Source organism: Bombus vancouverensis, unplaced genomic scaffold (genome assembly GCF_051014615.1).
Source record: "Bombus vancouverensis nearcticus unplaced genomic scaffold, iyBomVanc1_principal scaffold0039, whole genome shotgun sequence".
In the NCBI taxonomy this organism is placed as follows: domain Eukaryota; kingdom Metazoa; phylum Arthropoda; class Insecta; order Hymenoptera; family Apidae; genus Bombus; species Bombus vancouverensis.
Window position 1 is genome coordinate 617,091 of NW_027468930.1, and position 20,817 is coordinate 637,907.

At 39.5% G+C, this 20,817-nt stretch overlaps 1 protein-coding gene and 1 long non-coding RNA gene across 4 annotated transcripts; both read right to left on the reverse strand.

Annotated features, from left to right (window-relative positions):
- Positions 1–9,837: 9,837 nt before the first annotated feature.
- LOC143304554 (uncharacterized) lies at positions 9,838–13,117 on the reverse strand. Of its 3 annotated transcripts, none has more exons than XR_013061219.1 (4): positions 12,666–13,117; positions 11,066–12,483; positions 10,742–10,831; positions 9,839–10,641 (listed from the first exon to the last, which is right to left on the reverse strand). It is a non-coding gene; the product is annotated as an uncharacterized LOC143304554 (long non-coding RNA). The 3 variants fall into 3 exon arrangements; XR_013061218.1 differs by having other exon boundaries at positions 9,846–10,831; positions 11,066–11,148; positions 11,928–12,483; positions 12,666–13,106; XR_013061217.1 differs by having other exon boundaries at positions 9,838–10,831; positions 12,666–13,116.
- A 1,625-nt stretch (positions 13,118–14,742) lies between these two features.
- On the reverse strand, positions 14,743–20,546 carry LOC143304538 (uncharacterized). Its single transcript, XM_076627008.1, has 2 exons — positions 20,285–20,546; positions 14,743–16,233 (listed from the first exon to the last, which is right to left on the reverse strand). Exons 1-2 carry the CDS (start codon positions 20,335–20,337, stop codon positions 15,501–15,503), a joined length of 786 nt encoding a protein of 261 aa, XP_076483123.1. The 5' UTR covers positions 20,338–20,546; the 3' UTR covers positions 14,743–15,500.
- Positions 20,547–20,817: the final 271 nt, after the last annotated feature.

Genomic DNA, 20,817 nt, shown 5'->3' on the forward strand with positions numbered 1-20,817 from the left:
TACTACTTGGATTGTAATTATATACATATATGCGTACGTATTGGTAAGTAGTATAAATGAGATTTGTTTTATTGTTATAAATATATAAGTATATATCATCAATAGGAATAAATATCACAAATGTACCTTGTTTTCGAGTATATATACATATATGCGCGTGCAATGGTGTAGGGCTGGACAATCGTATCCTAAGGGATCGACGGGCGGTGAAGAGCTAACCGGTCAACGAGATTTAGGAAATGTACAGAGAGCTGAGCGTGATTGTAACGAAGATGAAAATTTTGAGAAAATGAATACGAAGGAGTTGAAGGAGCGCCTCGCTAGTTTGGGTTTAAAAACGACGGGAAGAAAAGTAGAATTACGCGCACGGCTACAAGCGGCCATGGATGGTAATGACATATCGTCGGAGGAAGAAAGCGACGACGAAAGTGAGTATGAAGATGACAAAAAAAACGCAAGAGGATACAAGAGAGGTACGCGAAGGGTGTATTCAGGTGATGAATATTGTCGAAGGGCATGTGTTGGTTCGACACTGAGTTTTAGAGACGTCGAAGATGCATTAGAGTCGTTTAGTGGCAACAAAGGTGAAAATGTCGAACGATGGTTCGAGTCGTTCGAGGAAGTCGCTGATACGTGCATGTGGTCGGATGGGCAGAAGGCAGTCTACGCGAGGAAGCTGCTGAAGGGATCAGCGAAAATATTTGCGAGCTTCGAGTGTCATGCCAGGACTTGGCATGAGTTGAAGAGGGGGCTAGTGAAAGAATTTTCGAGGAAAGTCAACAGTAGGCAAGTACATCAGAAACTTGAAGAAACAAAAAAGGAGAGTGATGAAGCATGTTTGGCTTACATGTACCGCATGCTCGAAATAGCCAACCATGTGGACATAGAGGAGGAAGCAAAGGTGGAATACATAGTGGATGGAATAATAGACGACGAGAACAATAAGGCTATATTGTACGGCGCTACGTCAATCAAAGAGTTAAGGAAGAGGTTAGTGATGTACGAAGAGCAGAAGAGTCGCAGAGTAAAGTCGATTGTGAAGCCGGCTAAAACCCAGAAGAACGGGAAGCCCAGTCAATCTGTAGATGCAATGAAGAAAAGAAGATGCTTCATTTGCGGTAGTGAGGATCATCTAAGTGTTAAGTGTCCGGAGAGGGGAGAAGGTGTTAGGTGTTCCGAGTGCAGCGGATTTGGACATATTGCAGCGAGGTGTACGGCACGACCGAAAGAGACTTGCGTAGTGTCAAGATCCGAAAAGGGGAAGTATGTGAAGGAAGTGGCGATAGATGATTGTAGGTTTGTGGCACTAGTGGATACGGGTAGTGATCTCACGTTCATTCGATCAGACGAGTATGCGAGGTTAGGGTCACCACCGCTAGGTAAATGCACGCTTAAGTTCGACGGTGTTGGTTCCGCTGGCAATGAGACCTGGGGTGAATTCACCAAGGTAATGACGGTTGATGGGTGTAAACTGCCAATCACTTTGCACGTTGTTTCAAACAAAATATTGACGAAGCACGGCCTGTTGTTAGGCACTGATTTTCTGGATCAGGTAGAGCTACGGGTTAAACGAGGCGAAGTGACTTTCTTACGGCTTGACGAACAGACTAACAAAGACGTGCCGGATGTGTTTAGAGTTAACGTGGTAGAACAGACCGACGAAACAGACCTAACACACGTACGGGAACCGCATTATCGTGAAGCGATTCGCGATATCGTTAGGGGGTATAGGCCGGAGAAAAAGCGGGACGTTGGGATAACGGCAAAAATCGTTTTAAAGAGTGACAAACCTGTGGTTCGAAGGCCGCAAAGATTGGCGCCTTCGGAGAAAAAAGAGGTGGACGAGTTGATGGAATTATGGACAAATGAAGGCACAATAAAACCGTCAAACTCAGAATATGCAAGTCCCATAGTTGTAGTTAGAAAGAAAGATGGTTCTATCAGAGTCTGTGTTGATTTTCGCGAGCTTAATGAACTTATTGAGTGTCCACATTTCCCATTGCCTTTAATTGATGATATTTTAGATGCATTGCAAGGTACTCTGTTTTTCACAACGTTGGATTTAAAGAATGGTTTTTTCACGTGTGTTTAGACAAAGACAGCCGAAAATATACATCTTTCGTTACGCCATCGGGCCAATATGAATTTTTGAAGTTGCCGTTTGGTTTAAAGATTTCACCCATTGTGTTTCAGAAGTATATTTCGATGATCTTTAAGGAACGTAGTAGGTAAAGGTATTGTTATCGTGTATATGGATGACATTATTATTCTTGCAAAGAATTTAGAGGAGGCGTGGGGACGTTTGCAAATGGTCACAGAGTTAGCTGAGCAGTATGGGCTAATTATAAACTGGGGAAAATGTCGTTTTCTGCAGCAGGAAATTGAATATTTGGGGTATATAGTCTCAAAAGATACCATAAGGCCGTCTACACATAAAACTAGGGCAGTAGCAAACTTTCCCAAGCCAACATCTGTTAAAAAGGTTCAGAGTTTTTTGGGACTTACGGGGTACTTTCGAAAATTTATTAGGGGATACGCGAAGATTGCTAAGCCTTTGACGGATTTGTTGAAAAAGGAGGTAAAATTTCAGTTCGGCGATCGAGAAGTAGAGGCCTTTGGAATCTTGAAAACAGCGCTTGTCAACGAACCAGTGTTAACGTTGTATAGAATGGGCGCGGAGACTGAGTTGCATACAGACGCGTCCGCAGAGGGTTACGGAGCAATTTTAATGCAACTAGATCTGGACGATGGAAAATTCCATCCGGTCTACTTTGCCAGCGGAAAAACAACTCCCGCCGAGGCAAAGTACACCAGTTACGAACTGGAAGTACTAGCAATTGTAAAAGCGTTGAACAAGTTTAGAATATATCTGTTAGGTATGCCGTTTACTATCGTCACGGATTGCCAAGCGTTTGCTATGACAATGAAAAAGAAAGATTTGTGTGTGCGTGTAGCCAGATGGGCCTTGTTACTAGACGAGTTTAAGTATCAGGTGTGTCATAGGCCAGGTAAAAGCATGCAGCATGTGGATGCTCTGAGTAGAAACCCCCTGCCGAGCACTATGTATGTAACGGAAAGTGAAGACGGGCTGATTGCACGGTTGAGAAGTGCACAGAACAAGGACGTTGAAGTCCGTAGGATTTTAGACGCCGCAACGTGCAATCAGGTCGATAGGTATGTAATAAGGAACAATATTTTGTATAAAGAGTGTAAGGATGATGTGTTAATAGTAGTACCGAAGGCTATGCAGGTTCAGGTAGTCAGGCAGGCGCACGAGCGTGGGCATTTTGGGGTCACCAAAACAGAAGCTATAGTCAAGAAGGACTTTTGGTTTAAGGGGCTACGTGAAAAGGTCGAGCATGTGGTATCTAACTGTCTCGATTGTATCCTAGCCGAACGAAAATTGGGCAAGCAAGAGGGATATCTAAATCCGTTAGACAAAGGTGACACACCGTTAGACACTTACCATATTGACCATGTGGGCCCTATGACAGCTACAAAGAAAAGATACGCACACATCTTTGTAGTAGTGGATGCGTTCACGAAGTTTACGTGGCTTTATCCTACTAGATCTACTGATACCGCGGATGTTATCGATCGACTGAAGAAGCAAGCGGCTGTTTTTGGGAACCCACGACGAATTATCTCTGATCGGGGAACAGCGTTCACATCCAACGCGTTCCAAGAGTATTGCGAAGAAGAAAATATAAAGCATTTATTAGTCACGACGGGGGCGCCGAGGGGGAACGGGCAGGTAGAGAGGGTAAACAGGACACTCATACCTTTACTAACTAAACTGACTGCCCCTAAACCCGATGATTGGTATAAACATGTCGACCAAGTACAGAAATACCTGAATTTTACATTAAACAGGAGCACGGGAAAAACTCCTTTCCAGCTACTTGTCGGGGTCGAGATGCAAACTAAAGAAGACCCACAGATCCGAAAATTGGTTGAAGAAGAATGGGTGGTGGAATTCGAAGAGCAACGTCGTGAACTGCGTGAGGACGCGAAAAAGAAAATTGCTGCTACTCAAGAGGAAAATCGGAGGCACTACAACAAAAGAAGAAAAGGTGCGAAACAGTACCTAAGTGGAGAGTTGGTGGCCATAAAGAGAACGCAGTTTGACCCAGGATTAAAACTGGGAGAAAGATTTTTGGGTCCGTACCGGATAGTGCGAGCAATGTGGAATGATCGCTACATTGTGGAGAAGGTAGGAGAGCATGAGGGGCCAAAACGGTCATCAACTACTGCTGATTTTATGAAACCTTGGGTCATAAACGCCGAAAGTGACGCATCTGATGACAGCGAGATAGGAGGCAACATCTGAGGGCAGATGTTATTGCAGGATGGCCGAGTGTAGTATCGTGAGTGTGAGGCCTGGGAGTTGGCGGGTGAACCGCGTGGAATGTCGCGAGAGCCGAGGCGTTTGTTTTTGATCGCGTAGTTTTGGAAAGAGGAGACCTACGTGATCTTGGCCACGTGATCTTCTGTACGTTTGGTGTGAATAGTTCAGGTTGAACAACAATCGTCTTTTTCTGTCCGATTAACATCTGTATCATCCATTCCTTGTAAATATATTATATCACAATATTACATATATATATTATTTATTTTTTTTTTATATATATAATTTTCGTTTGGATCTGTTCCTTTGTACGAATACTGTATCCCTGTATATAATATAACATATATAATATGTTATAATTATGTTAGTTGTTATTTATTATATATATTTTCCTTAACTCTCTCCCCCTTTTTCTTGTGTTTTTTTTTTTTTTTTTTTTTATTAGTACCTAACATTGCTATTATGATGCTGTATTGTATTGCATAGGCTGTTATTTGTATGTGCGCGCGACGAATTTTTCAACATGGTCGTTCGCGTGTCTCTTTGGTATGGCGTTGGTTTAATGTCAACAGTAACGTGTTGTTGAAATAATTAATTAATTGTTAATCACTATAATTTTATTTAGTAGTGTTTTGTAATATTGTTTTGTGTTTCGTGATATTGTGTGTGTCAATACCGTGTGCTACTTTAATGCGATAGCATGGATTGTATTGTTACCGAATTTCAATAGTCATTGTTTCGATTATACGTGACTTGCATTTATGTAAGTCTCGTTTAATTTAGTTAATGTTTTGTGTATTGTGTTACCAGTTATTTCGTGTAGCATAACTTTATTCCTTTGCACCGAGTTCAGTCATGTCTTGTCGTTAATATTTAGTTAGTCTATCTTGATTAATATATATATTTAACAAATATTTAAGAAACAATGGCGAGTGTAGTGGAATCGTTGGACGAAGAAATGGTTTTGACATTGTCGGAAAAGCTTAAAGCATGGGATGCGAACTTTCGCGATATGAGTGCAAAACTCGCCGAATTACAAAGCGGCTTATTCGAACTTAAAACAAAACAAGAACCTAAAACACCCGTATCGCCGCCGACAACGCAACAAGAGACGGTCCAGCCGAGTGGACATACCCAGCCAATTAAGCTAAAAGATGCGATCGAATCGGTGCCAGTGTTTGACGGATATCGACCATCGGTATTCCACTTTTTAAGAGCTTGTGAGCGCGCGCGAAATGTGATTCCCAGATATCAAGAACCTCAATTGGTAAAATTGTTAGTAAATAAGCTCCGTGGACACGCGCTCCTCGCCATCGAAGACACAGAATTAATGAGTCTAAACGATTTCGGGAACAAATTAAAGGATCTATTCGGCCCAAAGAAATCTCTTAACGAATATAAAGGGGAATTAGGAACGATATTTCAACGACCCGGGGAAGACATATTAGATTATATGGATCCCGTTAGAAATCTTAGATTGGCAATAGTGGACGGAGAAAGAGGCGACTACGGCATCATATCCCCCGGTATCCAAGATACTATAGATTGGGAAACGAAAGAAGCTTTCGTTGAAGGACTTCCGAACGAGGTATATGTGCGAGTAAAAATAGCAGGGTACCATACTTTAGAAGATGCGTATCGTCAAGCCGTCAAAGCAACACACGAATTGAAACAAATAACCGATAGAACGCGACCCCAACGACCGACACCCTCGAACTATTACAGACGCGACAACGCACATCCTTCGAACACTAACAACAATATCAGGAACAACCGCCAAGATCGAAGATCGCTACCTCCATCGCAGAATTTTTTGAATTCTACAAGACAAAATATCACGTGTAACTATTGCAAAAAACCCGGGCATCTAGTGAAAGACTGTTACAAATTTAAAGCCCGAGTAGATGCCGGATTAGTCGTACCCTATGCTTCGAGACCATCGGGAAACCAAACACGTCCTTCGCCCAAGAGTACAGGCGGCAACCAGGCGACCGGCGCCGACGGCAACAAACACAACAAGGACAGCCACCCCCGCGAGATCGACTCCACCACCCATAACGAGAGACAGAGCGAACGCAATGCCGACCATAAGATCGAACGAACAACCACTAAATATTGTGGGGGAGTCATCCCACAACCAAACGAGGTCACAGACAGAGAATCCAGAATCTCAAGGCAAAAGGAAAAGAGTGAAGCACAAGCAACCGGCGAAGGAAAATCATCAGGAGTTGAATTCAGATTCGGAAGGCGACCTCTCCGAATTATGTCAATAAAATTTAACGATTCCCCAACGACCCCAACTGCACGAATAGTTTCCCCAGATCTAAAGACTAAGACGAGTTTATTATTAGACTCTGGATCGGAAATCAACATTATCAAGAAACCTGCTATACTCGATTCATCATCGACGAAAAGGAATCAATCGAAGTGCGAGGAATTACGGCAACGAGCCTGGTTTTCTTAGGGCAGACGGTAATACAGGTTGCGGGCCATCCGGTTGTTTTTCATGTAGTCGATGATTCATTGCTAATCGATCAAGACGGAATCCTAGGATCCGAATTTTTTGCAGGTTGTAAGGCTCGTTTAGATTATGAGGGAAAACATATCAGATGGGGAAATATTTATATTCCCTTCGATACTAAAGAAAAAATAATTATACCGAAGCGAAGTTCAATAACGTGTTCGATTAATATCGCTAATCCAGAGATAAAAGAGGGATTTATTCCAGGAATCGAGCCGAACAAGGGAATCTATTTTGGTAATGCAGTTGTGAGGAATCATAAAGGAAAAGGTTACATAAGAGTAATAAATACTACTTCGAGAGATTACGTATTTACAACACCAACGATGGTAATTAAAGAATTTGAAAATCCCCCCCCCCCGCCTCCGCTTCCTAGGACAGCGTGCAATACAGTTCTAAGATCGGAGGAAAGTAGATACGATAAAATAAATGAGTTACCACGACTCGAACATTTGAAGGAAGAAGAAAAGGAAAATGCTAAAAAATTGATTCGTAATAATCAAGATAGGTTTCATATTCCAGGAGATACATTGGAAGCAACCGAAGTTCTGGAACATAGGATAATTACAACGGATAATATACCCATCAATACTAAACAGTATCGATATCCACCAATACATCGAGAAGAAATAAATCGACAGGTCCAAGAACTACTAGATACGGACGTAGTGGAACCATCAATATCTCCATATAACTCCCCGTTATGGATTGTGCCCAAAAACCCGATTCGCAAGGAAATAAGCGCTGGAGATTAGTCATCGATTATAGAAAATTGAACGATAAAACGATTGGCGATGCCTTCCCACTACCCAACATTACAGAAATATTGGATCAATTAGGAAGTGCAAAATATTTTTCCACGTTTGACTTGGCATCGGGCTTTCACCAGATCCGTATGTCACAGGAAGATGCCCACAAAACTGCATTTTCGACATCATACGGGCATTTTCAATTCAAAAGAATGCCCTTTGGATTAAAAGATGCCCCAGCAACATTTCAACGTTTGATGAATTCAATATTATCTGGTCTGCAAGGAATAGAACTATTCGTCTATCTGGATGACATAGTGATTTATTCCACGTCTCTCCAAGAACACGAAATTAAATTTAATAAATTAATGGAAAGACTGAGGAAAGCTAAATTACGATTACAACCTGATAAGTGCGAATTTTTACGACACGAGGTGAATTATTCAGGACATATAATTAGTGAGGATGGCGTGAAACCTGACCCAAAGAAAGTCGAAGCCGTATCAAAATTTCCACGACCAAAGAGGGCGAAAAATATCAAACAATTTCTGGGACTAGCAGGATATTACAGAAGATTTATACCCCGATTTCCCCAAGGTCGCGAAACCATTGACACAACTATTAAAGAAAGACACTCCCTTTAAATGGACAGAAAATCAAGAAAACGCATTCAATAATTTAAAGACAGCGTTAGTGACGAAACCCATCCTGCAATGTCCAGACTTTTCTAAACCCTTTAACCTTACTACAGACGCATCAGGATATGCAATAAGCGGTGTACTGAGTCAAGGGCCAATCGGAAAGGATTTGCCGATTGCGTATGCCTCAAGGCTATTAAATCCCGCCGAACAAAACTACTCTACCATAGAAAAGGAGTGTCTGGCAATTGTTTACAGCGCAATGCACTTCCGACCGTATCTTTACGGAAGAAAGTTTACCATCGTAACCGATCATAAACCTTTAGTGTGGATGCATTCTATCAAAGATCCTACTTCTAGAATTTGGAAATGGAAATTAAAGTTATCGGACTTCGAATTTGATATTGTATACAAAGAAGGCAGGGCGAACGCAAACACAGACGCATTATCTAGGAACCCTCCGGAAGTTTGTTTACCAATCAGAAAGAGAGAGGAAGTCTCACCGATTCGCTATCCTGTCTCAAAAAGATTCGAAATAGATACGTCAACCGAAGACTCTCCCATATTCGAAGCTAAACCACACGTCTTGCCTCAATCCAGTGATTCTAAAAATCAAGGAAAGGGTTTTACCCGAAAACATTTTACAATAGAAGAAACCCCCATAAAATATTTAGACCAAGCATTAGCAGAAATCGATGTAAGTACAGATAGAGAAATAACCAATCGAGAAAAAGAAGGCACGGATACAACAAGCGAAAAAGAGACCTCCACTGTAATTCCAGAACTAATTCAACAACGAGAAAAGGACACGAGACCTACGATAATTGCGGAACTAAGAATTTCAGAAACCCGAGACTCAATTGCGAGAGTAAATGACCATAAAGTAGTATTTATAGATATACATGGCAATCCGATAGATAAAGGAGCCTTAGAAATGAAGGAAACGGGAAAATTACCTCGTTATGAAGATTTAATGTTAGAAAAAGCAAGATTGAGTTACGATTCTGGAAAATACATTGTATTCCTACCGATAAAGGAAAATAGAAATATTCCAATAACACCAGAAAATTTATTAAACTCGCTAAGATCTCTATTAGATGCAGTAAATGAAAAACAGTTAACTTCGTTCAGCATTAGCAAAGGAAACTTGGAGGAAATACCCTGGCGATATACAATCAGAAAATTAAAGGAAATATTTATGGAAAAAACCTTAACCATCACCATTTGCACTGGGGAAGTAATTACCCCATCTGTGGAAGCGCGGAACAACATAATACGAGAAAAACATGAATCAAGCGTAGCAGGACACAAAGGAATAACAAAAACTTATCAAAGAATACGACAACATTACTATTGGGAAAATATGAAAAAGGAAATTCAAGATTACGTAAGAACATGTAAGGAATGTCAATTGAAGAAACTCACAAGAATAAAAGCAAAGCAACCAATGGTACTTACAGACACACCAGGTAAAGCGTTCGATAAGGTTAGTATGGATATTATAGGTCCATTACCAAAAACCCAAAAGGGAAACGAATATATATTAACTATCCAAGACTTATTAACAAAATACTCAATTGGGATTCCACTAGGAGGAATCTCTTCAGCCGAGATAGCGGACGTTTTTGTAAAGCGATTTATTTGTCGTTTCGGGTCACCGAGAGCTATTCTCACTGATCAAGGAACGAACTTTACATCCTCACTAATGAAGAAAGTAGCAAAGAGATTCCGCATCAAACAATATACCACGACGGCATATCATCCACAAAGTAACGGTTCAATCGAAAGATCTCACCACGTGCTGATAGAATATCTCAAATTATACATTGAAAATTCCAAAAATTGGGACGAATGGGTAGAATTAGCTATGTTTTCCTATAATACCTCTGTACACGAAGGAACGAAATTCTCCCCGCACGAATTAGTTTTTGGACATCTAGCCAGAGAACCTACTGGTGAAGTAATAATCGAAGAGAACATGGAACCAACTTACGCAGAATATCTCGAAGATCTGTTCGATAAAATTAACACCGTACAACGAATGGCAAGAGAAAATTTGATAAAATCCAAACTAAGATCAAAAGAATATTACGACCGACGAATCAACCCCCAAGATTTTAAAATAGGAGATTCGATATATTTACTAAAAGAACCCAGTAAAGGAAAATTCTCCGATCAATATACTGGACCATACAAAGTGCTAGAAATCTTGCAGAACCAAAACGTCAAGATCGAAGTAAAAGGGATTCCGCGAACGGTGCATTTAAACAAGTTAAAACTAGCGCATAATCGAAATAAGCAACGAATAAAGCGATTTCAGTGGGCAACGTAGTGCGGTAGTGTATGTTATAGTGCTGTTCGTCGAATAATACAGATATCGAACACCTAAAAGGAAAAAGGAAAATTATTATACGTGTTTCAATTATTGCTTAAATATAAAACGTGTTAACTCAATGAACAATTAACTAGTGAAAGTGAAAGTTACCTTGTGAACAAGTGATCAACATACAAGAAAGTGTACGTGCAAGTATAGGTTATGGATCGTTGTTCGTGGAACACAATGTATGACAGCTACCTAAAATAAGTGAATAAATTAGTTTCAATTGTCTCGGTGCAAAATACAAGGTTACTAAATGTTATAACTATATTATGGATAAATCAAAAGGAGGTGTAACACTGTTCGTCGAATAATACAGATAGCGAAAACCTAAGAAGAAAAAGGGAAAATTATTATGTGCACTCCAATTATTGTTTGAATATACAACATGTCGATTCAATAAATAATTAAAAGAGGGGAAGTGAAAGTTACCTTGTAAACAAGTAATCATCATACAAGAAGGTCTACATGCAAAATAGGTTATGGCTCCCTGCTTGCGGAACACAATGTACTAGCTGAAAATAAACGAACGAATTAACTTCAATTGCCTCATTTGCAAAGAGCAGCATCGCTAAATGTTATAACGGTGCTGTGGAGGCGTGGCAATGTTCGTCGAATGACACAGATAGCGGAAACTTGGAAAAAGAAAAGAAGTTTATTACGAGTGTTCCAATTACTGTTTGAATGTAAAACGTGTTAGTTCAACGAATAACGAAAACAGTGAAAGTGCAACTTACCTCGTGAACAATCAATCACCATACAAGGAAGTGTACATGCGTGGATTTCGCAGATTAACAAGAAGAAATAAAATAGCTGATAAATATAGAAAGTGGTTAGAAAATAATTAAGATAGATTAATTGAGAGTTAGTAATAAATATAACCGGAGTAAAAGGATATTTTATTGTGTATTAATCTACGTAGTATTGTTATATTATTATATCTAACATGTAGAAATGGATTTTGTACGCATATATGTATATAATTCCAATCCAAGTAGTATTCATAATATTTATTTTCACTGATAACAAGTACGTAAAACCTAAAATAAAACAAATGTTTTAACAATAAAAAAAAACAAAAAAAAAGAAAAAGGGGAAGAAGAAAAAAAAGAAGAAAAAAAAGGAAAGAAAAAAAATATAATATATATAAATATAAAATTTTCTTTTTCTATAAAAAGTTATTCCTATTTCTGATAAACTCGAGAAATGAAAACATTATACCATGATACACTGACGCAAAGATACACCACACAGAAGAAACTAATAGAGAACTCTTTAAGCTTGGCAAACTTACCGCCCGACGAATTTGCATACACCATAACCAAAACCCAGGACACATGGCTTTGATTGTTATTTAATAAGGTTTTGGGTTTATAAAATAACGATTCACTTAGATTCGTTTTCTCCAATATATTTCAGTCTTATAACACGTCTTACCACCCAGGAATCTCCAAGTAAATAGATCAACGTGGTCGACTTCTAAGACAAAAGAGCGTCGTTAGAAGTCGTACCAACTTAGCTTGTAGTAAGCAGCGATCATACCAACTTAACATTTCTCAACATTGATCGTAGGAGAAGCGGTCCATATAGTCAAATGCATTCCGGTACAAGTAAAGGTACGACATACAACAAAATGCTACTCGGAACTACCCGTTTGGCAAAGGAATCGCACCACAGGAACTCCGCCCGGACGTGCGCCAAACGTGGCGATATTCAGCACCATCGTCGTTGGCCACGAGCGGAATGTATACCCAAAAGACGATGCACTACAGGACCACGTCATGTTCCCGGCAGAAAATCTGCAGTCTTGAACGCATTGGCCAGAGGAGCAACAGGAAAAACAATCGTCCCTGGAACAGTAAACATCCTGGGAATGATGGACAAAACACATTAACGACAATAGCGAAAAATACAGTATCAAGCTTATGGACTGGTTTTATGGAATTTGGAACTGTCAGTACTCGCAATATTTAAACTAATCAAAACAATAATAGATATAGCCGCACACGGATACCAGTAACGTGAAACTTACGAATGTGGAATCGCCCTATTAGGAGCAATATGCGGCTCAGTCACCCACCCGCTACTATACCTCAAAAGAAGACGAAATATCGATGATCAAACAGCACAACCTCAAGGGATATCGATAACACCGGTAGTCACTCAACTACCAACGACACCTGCGTCCGCCTTGAGCGAACTCAGGGATACCATCAGTCAAATTTCCTTTGGAAATTTGAACTCCAAGGGCGGGGATGTCACGTCCCGCGCTCCGCACGCGCCGTAACAAGAACAAGAAAACCATTCTATACACAACACGCGAATAAGGATTTGAATGCACAAACGAACACACGGCACTACGAAACGAAAGGAAGGATTAACAAAACGAGGGCGATTAACGGATCCAACCAATAAACAAAATACATATACACACAATTCTAAATAAACCAGGAAATAAGAATAACTACAAAAGGGGAAAATAATTGAAACGCCAGGAATATATATATATATATAAATATATTTCAATCAATCAATTTGGAGAGTTACATATAAGTATAAACATATATGCCGAACATGTAATAACCTAGTAAATATTAGAGACAGTGCTTCCAATACTATGCAATAAATACAATATTATCAATTTATGAAATATAAGTATACATGAAGTCAAAAACTAATAGTTTAACGAATACATAAAACATACAATATTGTATTATTAAAGAAATGAAGGTTACATTGTCAGAAATATATATATGTGTGCGAATTCTATCAAACCGATAATCTAAGATACATACTTAAAACTAGCCTACATTCCGGTAAAGGATAAATAAATAATTGACATGTCATTTCGTATGAATACTACACTGCCAAGAGAAATATGCATATGAATACGTATATATATATATATATATATATTTATATTATCGAATACTCTATAAAATAAACTACTCAAAACAATAAATAACGCAATCGAAGAATTACAAAACATTAGCCATATTAAAATGGCACACATCATAAATATATATATATATATACGTATATTCACACGAACAATACTTTTGTCACTTTAAAGCAATATTAATAAATAAATGTTCTAATTGCGGTAGAATAAGGAAAAACGAGCGGCAGACGGAAAATTACTTCGATATTAAGCAAAATTAAAGACCCGTCACTATAACTTTGCTGATGACATTTATGAGCAGCCATGTTAGATTTACACGCGTCACGGCGACAGGAATATTAAGGATTAATGGAAGTCAGGCGCGAGAAATAAATCATGAAAACACATTGTTAACACTTTTCTTTAATAAATTCTATGCGCAACTACAAATGTAAAAAAAAAATATATATATAATTAATTAAAAGGGGGGAAATATAAAATTGAAAAAAATAACAAACGTAAAATAGATAACCTAACACTATCACATTCAAAATATATATATATATATATATATATATCATACATAAAAACAAAAGACATTTAAAAGGAAAAAATAATAATAATAAGGAACCTCTGATGGAGATGCCTCCGCAACGGTAATAAAAATGGTAATTTTTAAAATGGTAAAAACGGTAATAAAATGAACGGTAATAACAATGATCACTATAATAATGAGCGAAGAATAATGAACGTAATAAGAATGTTCACCGGAATAATAATGAGCAATGAACGTAATAAGAATGTTCACCAGAATAATAATGAGCAATGGACGTAATAAGAATGTTCACCGGAATAATAATGAGCCCTGCTCCACGTTGCTTTGCTTATTTATGCCATCCCCCACGGGGTGGTGGTCCGCTGGGGGTACGCTTATGATTGTTTTTGCGATTTTGATGTTTTTCCCTTCCTTGTTGTTCCCCTAGGTTTCGGTGATCGACGTTCGAACAATGTTTGCGGAGGCATTTCCATCAGAGGTTCCTTATTATTATTATTTTTTTCCTTTTAAATGTCTTTTGTTTTTATGTATGATATATATATATATATTTTTTTTTAAATGTGATATCTATTTTATGTTTGTTAAATATATGTATTTTTAATTTTATATTTCCCCCTTTTTAATTAATTAATTATATATATATATATATATATATATATATATACGTATTCATATGCATATTTCTCCTGGCAGTGTAGTATTCATACGAAATGAAATGTCAACTATTTATTTATCCTTTACCGGAATGTAGGCTAGTTTTAAGTATGTATCTTAGATTATCGATTTGAATCAATAATGTAGAATGCGCATACATTAATAGTAGTTTAGTTTAGAATATAATTTATATATTTATATGTAGACATGCATGTTCCGTAATATAGTTCTTATTTTATAATTCTTTACCGGAATGTAGGCTAGTTTTAAGTATGTATCTTAGATTATCTGTTTGATAGAATTCGCACACATATATATATTTCTGACAATGTAACCTTCATTTCTTTAATAATACAGTATTGTATGTTTTATGTATTCGTTAAACTATTAGTTTTTGACTTCATGTATACTTATATTTCATAAATTGATAATATTGTATTTATTGCATAGTATTGGAAGCACTGTCTCTAATATTTACTAGGTTATTACATGTTCGGCATATATGTTTATACTTATATGTAACTCTCCAAATTGATTGATTGAAATATATTTATATATATATATATTCCTGGCGTTTCAATTATTTTCCCCTTTTGTAGTTATTCTTATTTCCTGGTTTATTTAGAATTGTGTGTATATGTATTTTGTTTATTGGTTGGATCCGTTAATCGCCCTCGTTTTGTTAATCCTTCCTTTCGTTTCGTAGTGCCGTGTGTTCGTTTGTGCATTCAAATCCTTATTCGCGTGTTTTGTATAGAATGGTTTTCTTGTTCTTGTTACGGCGCGTGCGGAGCGCGGGACGTGACATCCCCGCCCTTGGAGTTCAAATTTCCAAAGGAAATTTGACTGATGGTATCTCTGAGTTCGCTCAAGGCGGACGTAGATGTCGTTGGTAGTTGAGTGACTACCGGTGTTATCGATATCCCTTGAGGTTGTGCTGTTTGATCATCGATATTTCGTCTTCTTTTGAGGTATAGTAGCGGGTGGGTGACTGAGCCGCATATTGCTCCTAATAGGGCGATTCCGCATTCGTAAGTTTCACGTAACTGGTATCCGTGTGCGGCTATATATATTATTGTCTTGATTAGTTTAAATATTGCGAGTATTCCAAATATTGCTGCACTGACAGTTCCAAATTCCATAAAACCAGTCCATAAGCTTGATACGGTATTTTTCGCTATTGTCGTTAATGTGTTTTGTCCATCATTCCCAGGATGTTTACTGTTCCAGGGACGATTGTTTTTCCTGTTGCTCCTCTGGCCAATGCGTTCAAGACTGCAGATTTTCTGCCGGGAACATGACGTGGTCCCGTAGTGCATCGAGGTCTTTTGGGTATACATTTCGCTCGTGGCCAACGACGATGGACGAATATCGCCACGTTTGGCGCACGTCCGGGCGGAGTTCCTGTGGTGCGATTCCTTTGCCAAACGGGTTGTTCCGGGTAGCATTTTGTTGTATGTCGTACCTTTACTTGTACCGGAATGCATTTGACTATATGGACCGCTTCTCCTGCGATCAAAGCCATGTGTCCTGGGTTTTGGTTATGGTGTATGCAAATTCGTCGGGCGGTAAGTTTGCCAAGCTTAAAGCGTTCTCTATTAGTTTCTTCTGTGTGGTGTATCTTTGTGTCAGTGTATCATGGTATAATGTTTTCATTTCTCGAGTTTATCAGAAATAGGAATAACCTTTTATAGAAAAAGAAAATTTTATATTTATATATATTTGTTAAGGAAATTCGAGGATATGGGAATACAAATTATTGCCTACATTTCCCACACAACAGTTATACATCTATATTACTCTCTGAAGAACGTCTTGCACGCACGCTGGTCGCCAACCGACTATCCTAGATTCTTCTAACATCTGGCAACAGTCTTTTGTCTCCACTAAGACCTTGACGCCCTCTGGCCCTTACACACACACTCTCATGTACAGTGTAAATGTATCACTTCCCTAACAATGTTATATTTTTTTTCTTTCCCTTTTTCTTCTTCCCCTTTTTCTTTTTTTTTTTGTTTTTTTTTTTTATTGTTAAAACCTTTGTTTTATTTTAGGTTTTACGTACTTGTTATCAGTGAAAATAAATATTATGAATACTACTTGGATTGTAATTATATACATATATGCGTACGTATTGGTAAGTAGTATAAATGAGATTTGTTTTATTGTTATAAATATATAAGTATATATCATCAATAGGAATAAATATCACAAATGTACCTTGTTTTCGAGTATATATACATATATGCGCGTGCAATGGTGTAGGGCTGGACAATCGTATCCTAAGGGATCGACGGGCGGTGAAGAGCTAACCGGTCAACGAGATTTAGGAAATGTACAGAGAGCTGAGCGTGATTGTAACGAAGATGAAAATTTTGAGAAAATGAATACGAAGGAGTTGAAGGAGCGCCTCGCTAGTTTGGGTTTAAAAACGACGGGAAGAAAAGTAGAATTACGCGCACGGCTACAAGCGGCCATGGATGGTAATGACATATCGTCGGAGGAAGAAAGCGACGACGAAAGTGAGTATGAAGATGACAAAAAAAACGCAAGAGGATACAAGAGAGGTACGCGAAGGGTGTATTCAGGTGATGAATATTGTCGAAGGGCATGTGTTGGTTCGACACTGAGTTTTAGAGACGTCGAAGATGCATTAGAGTCGTTTAGTGGCAACAAAGGTGAAAATGTCGAACGATGGTTCGAGTCGTTCGAGGAAGTCGCTGATACGTGCATGTGGTCGGATGGGCAGAAGGCAGTCTACGCGAGGAAGCTGCTGAAGGGATCAGCGAAAATATTTGCGAGCTTCGAGTGTCATGCCAGGACTTGGCATGAGTTGAAGAGGGGGCTAGTGAAAGAATTTTCGAGGAAAGTCAACAGTAGGCAAGTACATCAGAAACTTGAAGAAACAAAAAAGGAGAGTGATGAAGCATGTTTGGCTTACATGTACCGCATGCTCGAAATAGCCAACCATGTGGACATAGAGGAGGAAGCAAAGGTGGAATACATAGTGGATGGAATAATAGACGACGAGAACAATAAGGCTATATTGTACGGCGCTACGTCAATCAAAGAGTTGAGGAAGAGGTTAGTGATGTACGAAGAGCAGAAGAGTCGCAGAGTAAAGTCGATTGTGAAGCCGGCTAAAACCCAGAAGAACGGGAAGCCCAGTCAATCTGTAGATGCAATGAAGAAAAGAAGATGCTTCATTTGCGGTAGTGAGGATCATCTAAGTGTTAAGTGTCCGGAGAGGGGAGAAGGTGTTAGGTGTTCCGAGTGCAGCGGATTTGGACATATTGCAGCGAGGTGTACGGCACGACCGAAAGAGACTTGCGTAGTGTCAAGATCCGAAAAGGGGAAGTATGTGAAGGAAGTGGCGATAGATGATTGTAGGTTTGTGGCACTAGTGGATACGGGTAGTGATCTCACGTTCATTCGATCAGACGAGTATGCGAGGTTAGGGTCACCACCGCTAGGTAAATGCACGCTTAAGTTCGACGGTGTTGGTTCCGCTGGCAATGAGACCTGGGGTGAATTCACCAAGGTAATGACGGTTGATGGGTGTAAACTGCCAATCACTTTGCACGTTGTTTCAAACAAAATATTGACGAAGCACGGCCTGTTGTTAGGCACTGATTTTCTGGATCAGGTAGAGCTACGGGTTAAACGAGGCGAAGTGACTTTCTTACGGCTTGACGAACAGACTAACAAAGACGTGCCGGATGTGTTTAGAGTTAACGTGGTAGAACAGACCGACGAAACAGACCTAACACACGTACGGGAACCGCATTATCGTGAAGCGATTCGCGATATCGTTAGGGGGTATAGGCCGGAGAAAAAGCGGGACGTTGGGATAACGGCAAAAATCGTTTTAAAGAGTGACAAACCTGTGGTTCGAAGGCCGCAAAGATTGGCGCCTTCGGAGAAAAAAGAGGTGGACGAGTTGATGGAATTATGGACAAATGAAGGCACAATAAAACCGTCAAACTCAGAATATGCAAGTCCCATAGTTGCAGTTAGAAAGAAAGATGGTTCTATCAGAGTCTGTGTTGATTTTCGCGAGCTTAATGAACTTATTGAGTGTCCACATTTCCCATTGCCTTTAATTGATGATATTTTAGATGCATTGCAAGGTACTCTGTTTTTCACAACGTTGGATTTAAAGAATGGTTTTTTCACGTGTGTTTAGACAAAGACAGCCGAAAATATACATCTTTCGTTACGCCATCGGGCCAATATGAATTTTTGAAGTTGCCGTTTGGTTTAAAGATTTCACCCATTGTGTTTCAGAAGTATATTTCGATGATCTTTAAGGAACGTAGTAGGTAAAGGTATTGTTATCGTGTATATGGATGACATTATTATTCTTGCAAAGAATTTAGAGGAGGCGTGGGGACGTTTGCAAATGGTCACAGAGTTAGCTGAGCAGTATGGGCTAATTATAAACTGGGGAAAATGTCGTTTTCTGCAGCAGGAAATTGAATATTTGGGGTATATAGTCTCAAAAGATACCATAAGGCCGTCTACACATAAAACTAGGGCAGTAGCAAACTTTCCCAAGCCAACATCTGTTAAAAAGGTTCAGAGTTTTTTGGGACTTACGGGGTACTTTCGAAAATTTATTAGGGGATACGCGAAGATTGCTAAGCCTTTGACGGATTTGTTGAAAAAGGAGGTAAAATTTCAGTTCGGCGATCGAGAAGTAGAGGCCTTTGGAATCTTGAAAACAGCGCTTGTCAACGAACCAGTGTTAAAGTTGTATAGAATGGGCGCGGAGACTGAGTTGCATACAGACGCGTCCGCAGAGGGTTACGGAGCAATTTTAATGCAACTAGATCTGGACGATGGAAAATTCCATCCGGTCTACTTTGCCAGCGGAAAAACAACTCCCGCCGAGGCAAAGTACACCAGTTACGAACTGGAAGTACTAGCAATTGTAAAAGCGTTGAACAAGTTTAGAATATATCTGTTAGGTATGCCGTTTACTATCGTCACGGATTGCCAAGCGTTTGCTATGACAATGAAAAAGAAAGATTTGTGTGTGCGTGTAGCCAGATGGGCCTTGTTACTAGACGAGTTTAAGTATCAGGTGTGTCATAGGCCAGGTAAAAGCATGCAGCATGTGGATGCTCTGAGTAGAAACCCCCTGCCGAGCACTATGTATGTAACGGAAAGTGAAGACGGGCTGATTGCACGGTTGAGAAGTGCACAGAACAAGGACGTTGAAGTCCGTAGGATTTTAGACGCCGCAACGTGCAATCAGGTCGATAGGTATGTAATAAGGAACAATATTTTGTATAAAGAGTGTAAGGATGATGTGTTAATAGTAGTACCGAAGGCTATGCAGGTTCAGGTAGTCAGGCAGGCGCACGAGCGTGGGCATTTTGGGGTCACCAAAACAGAAGCTATAGTCAAGAAGGACTTTTGGTTTAAGGGGCTACGTGAAAAGGTCGAGCATGTGGTATCTAACTGTCTCGATTGTATCCTAGCCGAACGAAAATTGGGCAAGCAAGAGGGATATCTAAATCCGTTAGACAAAGGTGACACACCGTTAGACACTTACCATATTGACCATGTGGGCCCTATGACAGCTACAAAGAAAAGATACGCACACATCTTTGTAGTAGTGGATGCGTTCACGAAGTTTACGTGGCTTTATCCTACTAGATCTACTGATACCGCGGATGTTATCGATCGACTGAAGAAGCAAGCGGCTGTTTTTGGGAACCCACGACGAATTATCTCTGATCGGGGAACAGCGTTCACATCCAACGCGTTCCAAGAGTATTGCGAAGAAGAAAATATAAAGCATTTATTAGTCACGACGGGGGCGCCGAGGGGGAACGGGCAGGTAGAGAGGGTAAACAGGACACTCATACCTTTACTAACTAAACTGACTGCCCCTAAACCCGATGATTGGTATAAACATGTCGACCAAGTACAGAAATACCTGAATTTTACATTAAACAGGAGCACGGGAAAAACTCCTTTCCAGCTACTTGTCGGGGTCGAGATGCAAACTAAAGAAGACCCACAGATCCGAAAATTGGTTGAAGAAGAATGGGTGGTGGAATTCGAAGAGCAACGTCGTGAACT

Excerpts from the sequence above, each read along its gene's own strand:
- LOC143304538 (XM_076627008.1), bottom strand. The coding sequence starts at position 20,337 with ATGTGTGCGTATCTTTTCTTTGTAGCTGTCATAGGGCCCACATGGTCA. Across the intron at positions 16,234-20,284 it reads GGGCCCACATGGTCAATATG|GAGAAGCGGTCCATATAGTC; the intron begins GTAAGTGTCTAA and ends CTTTGATCGCAG.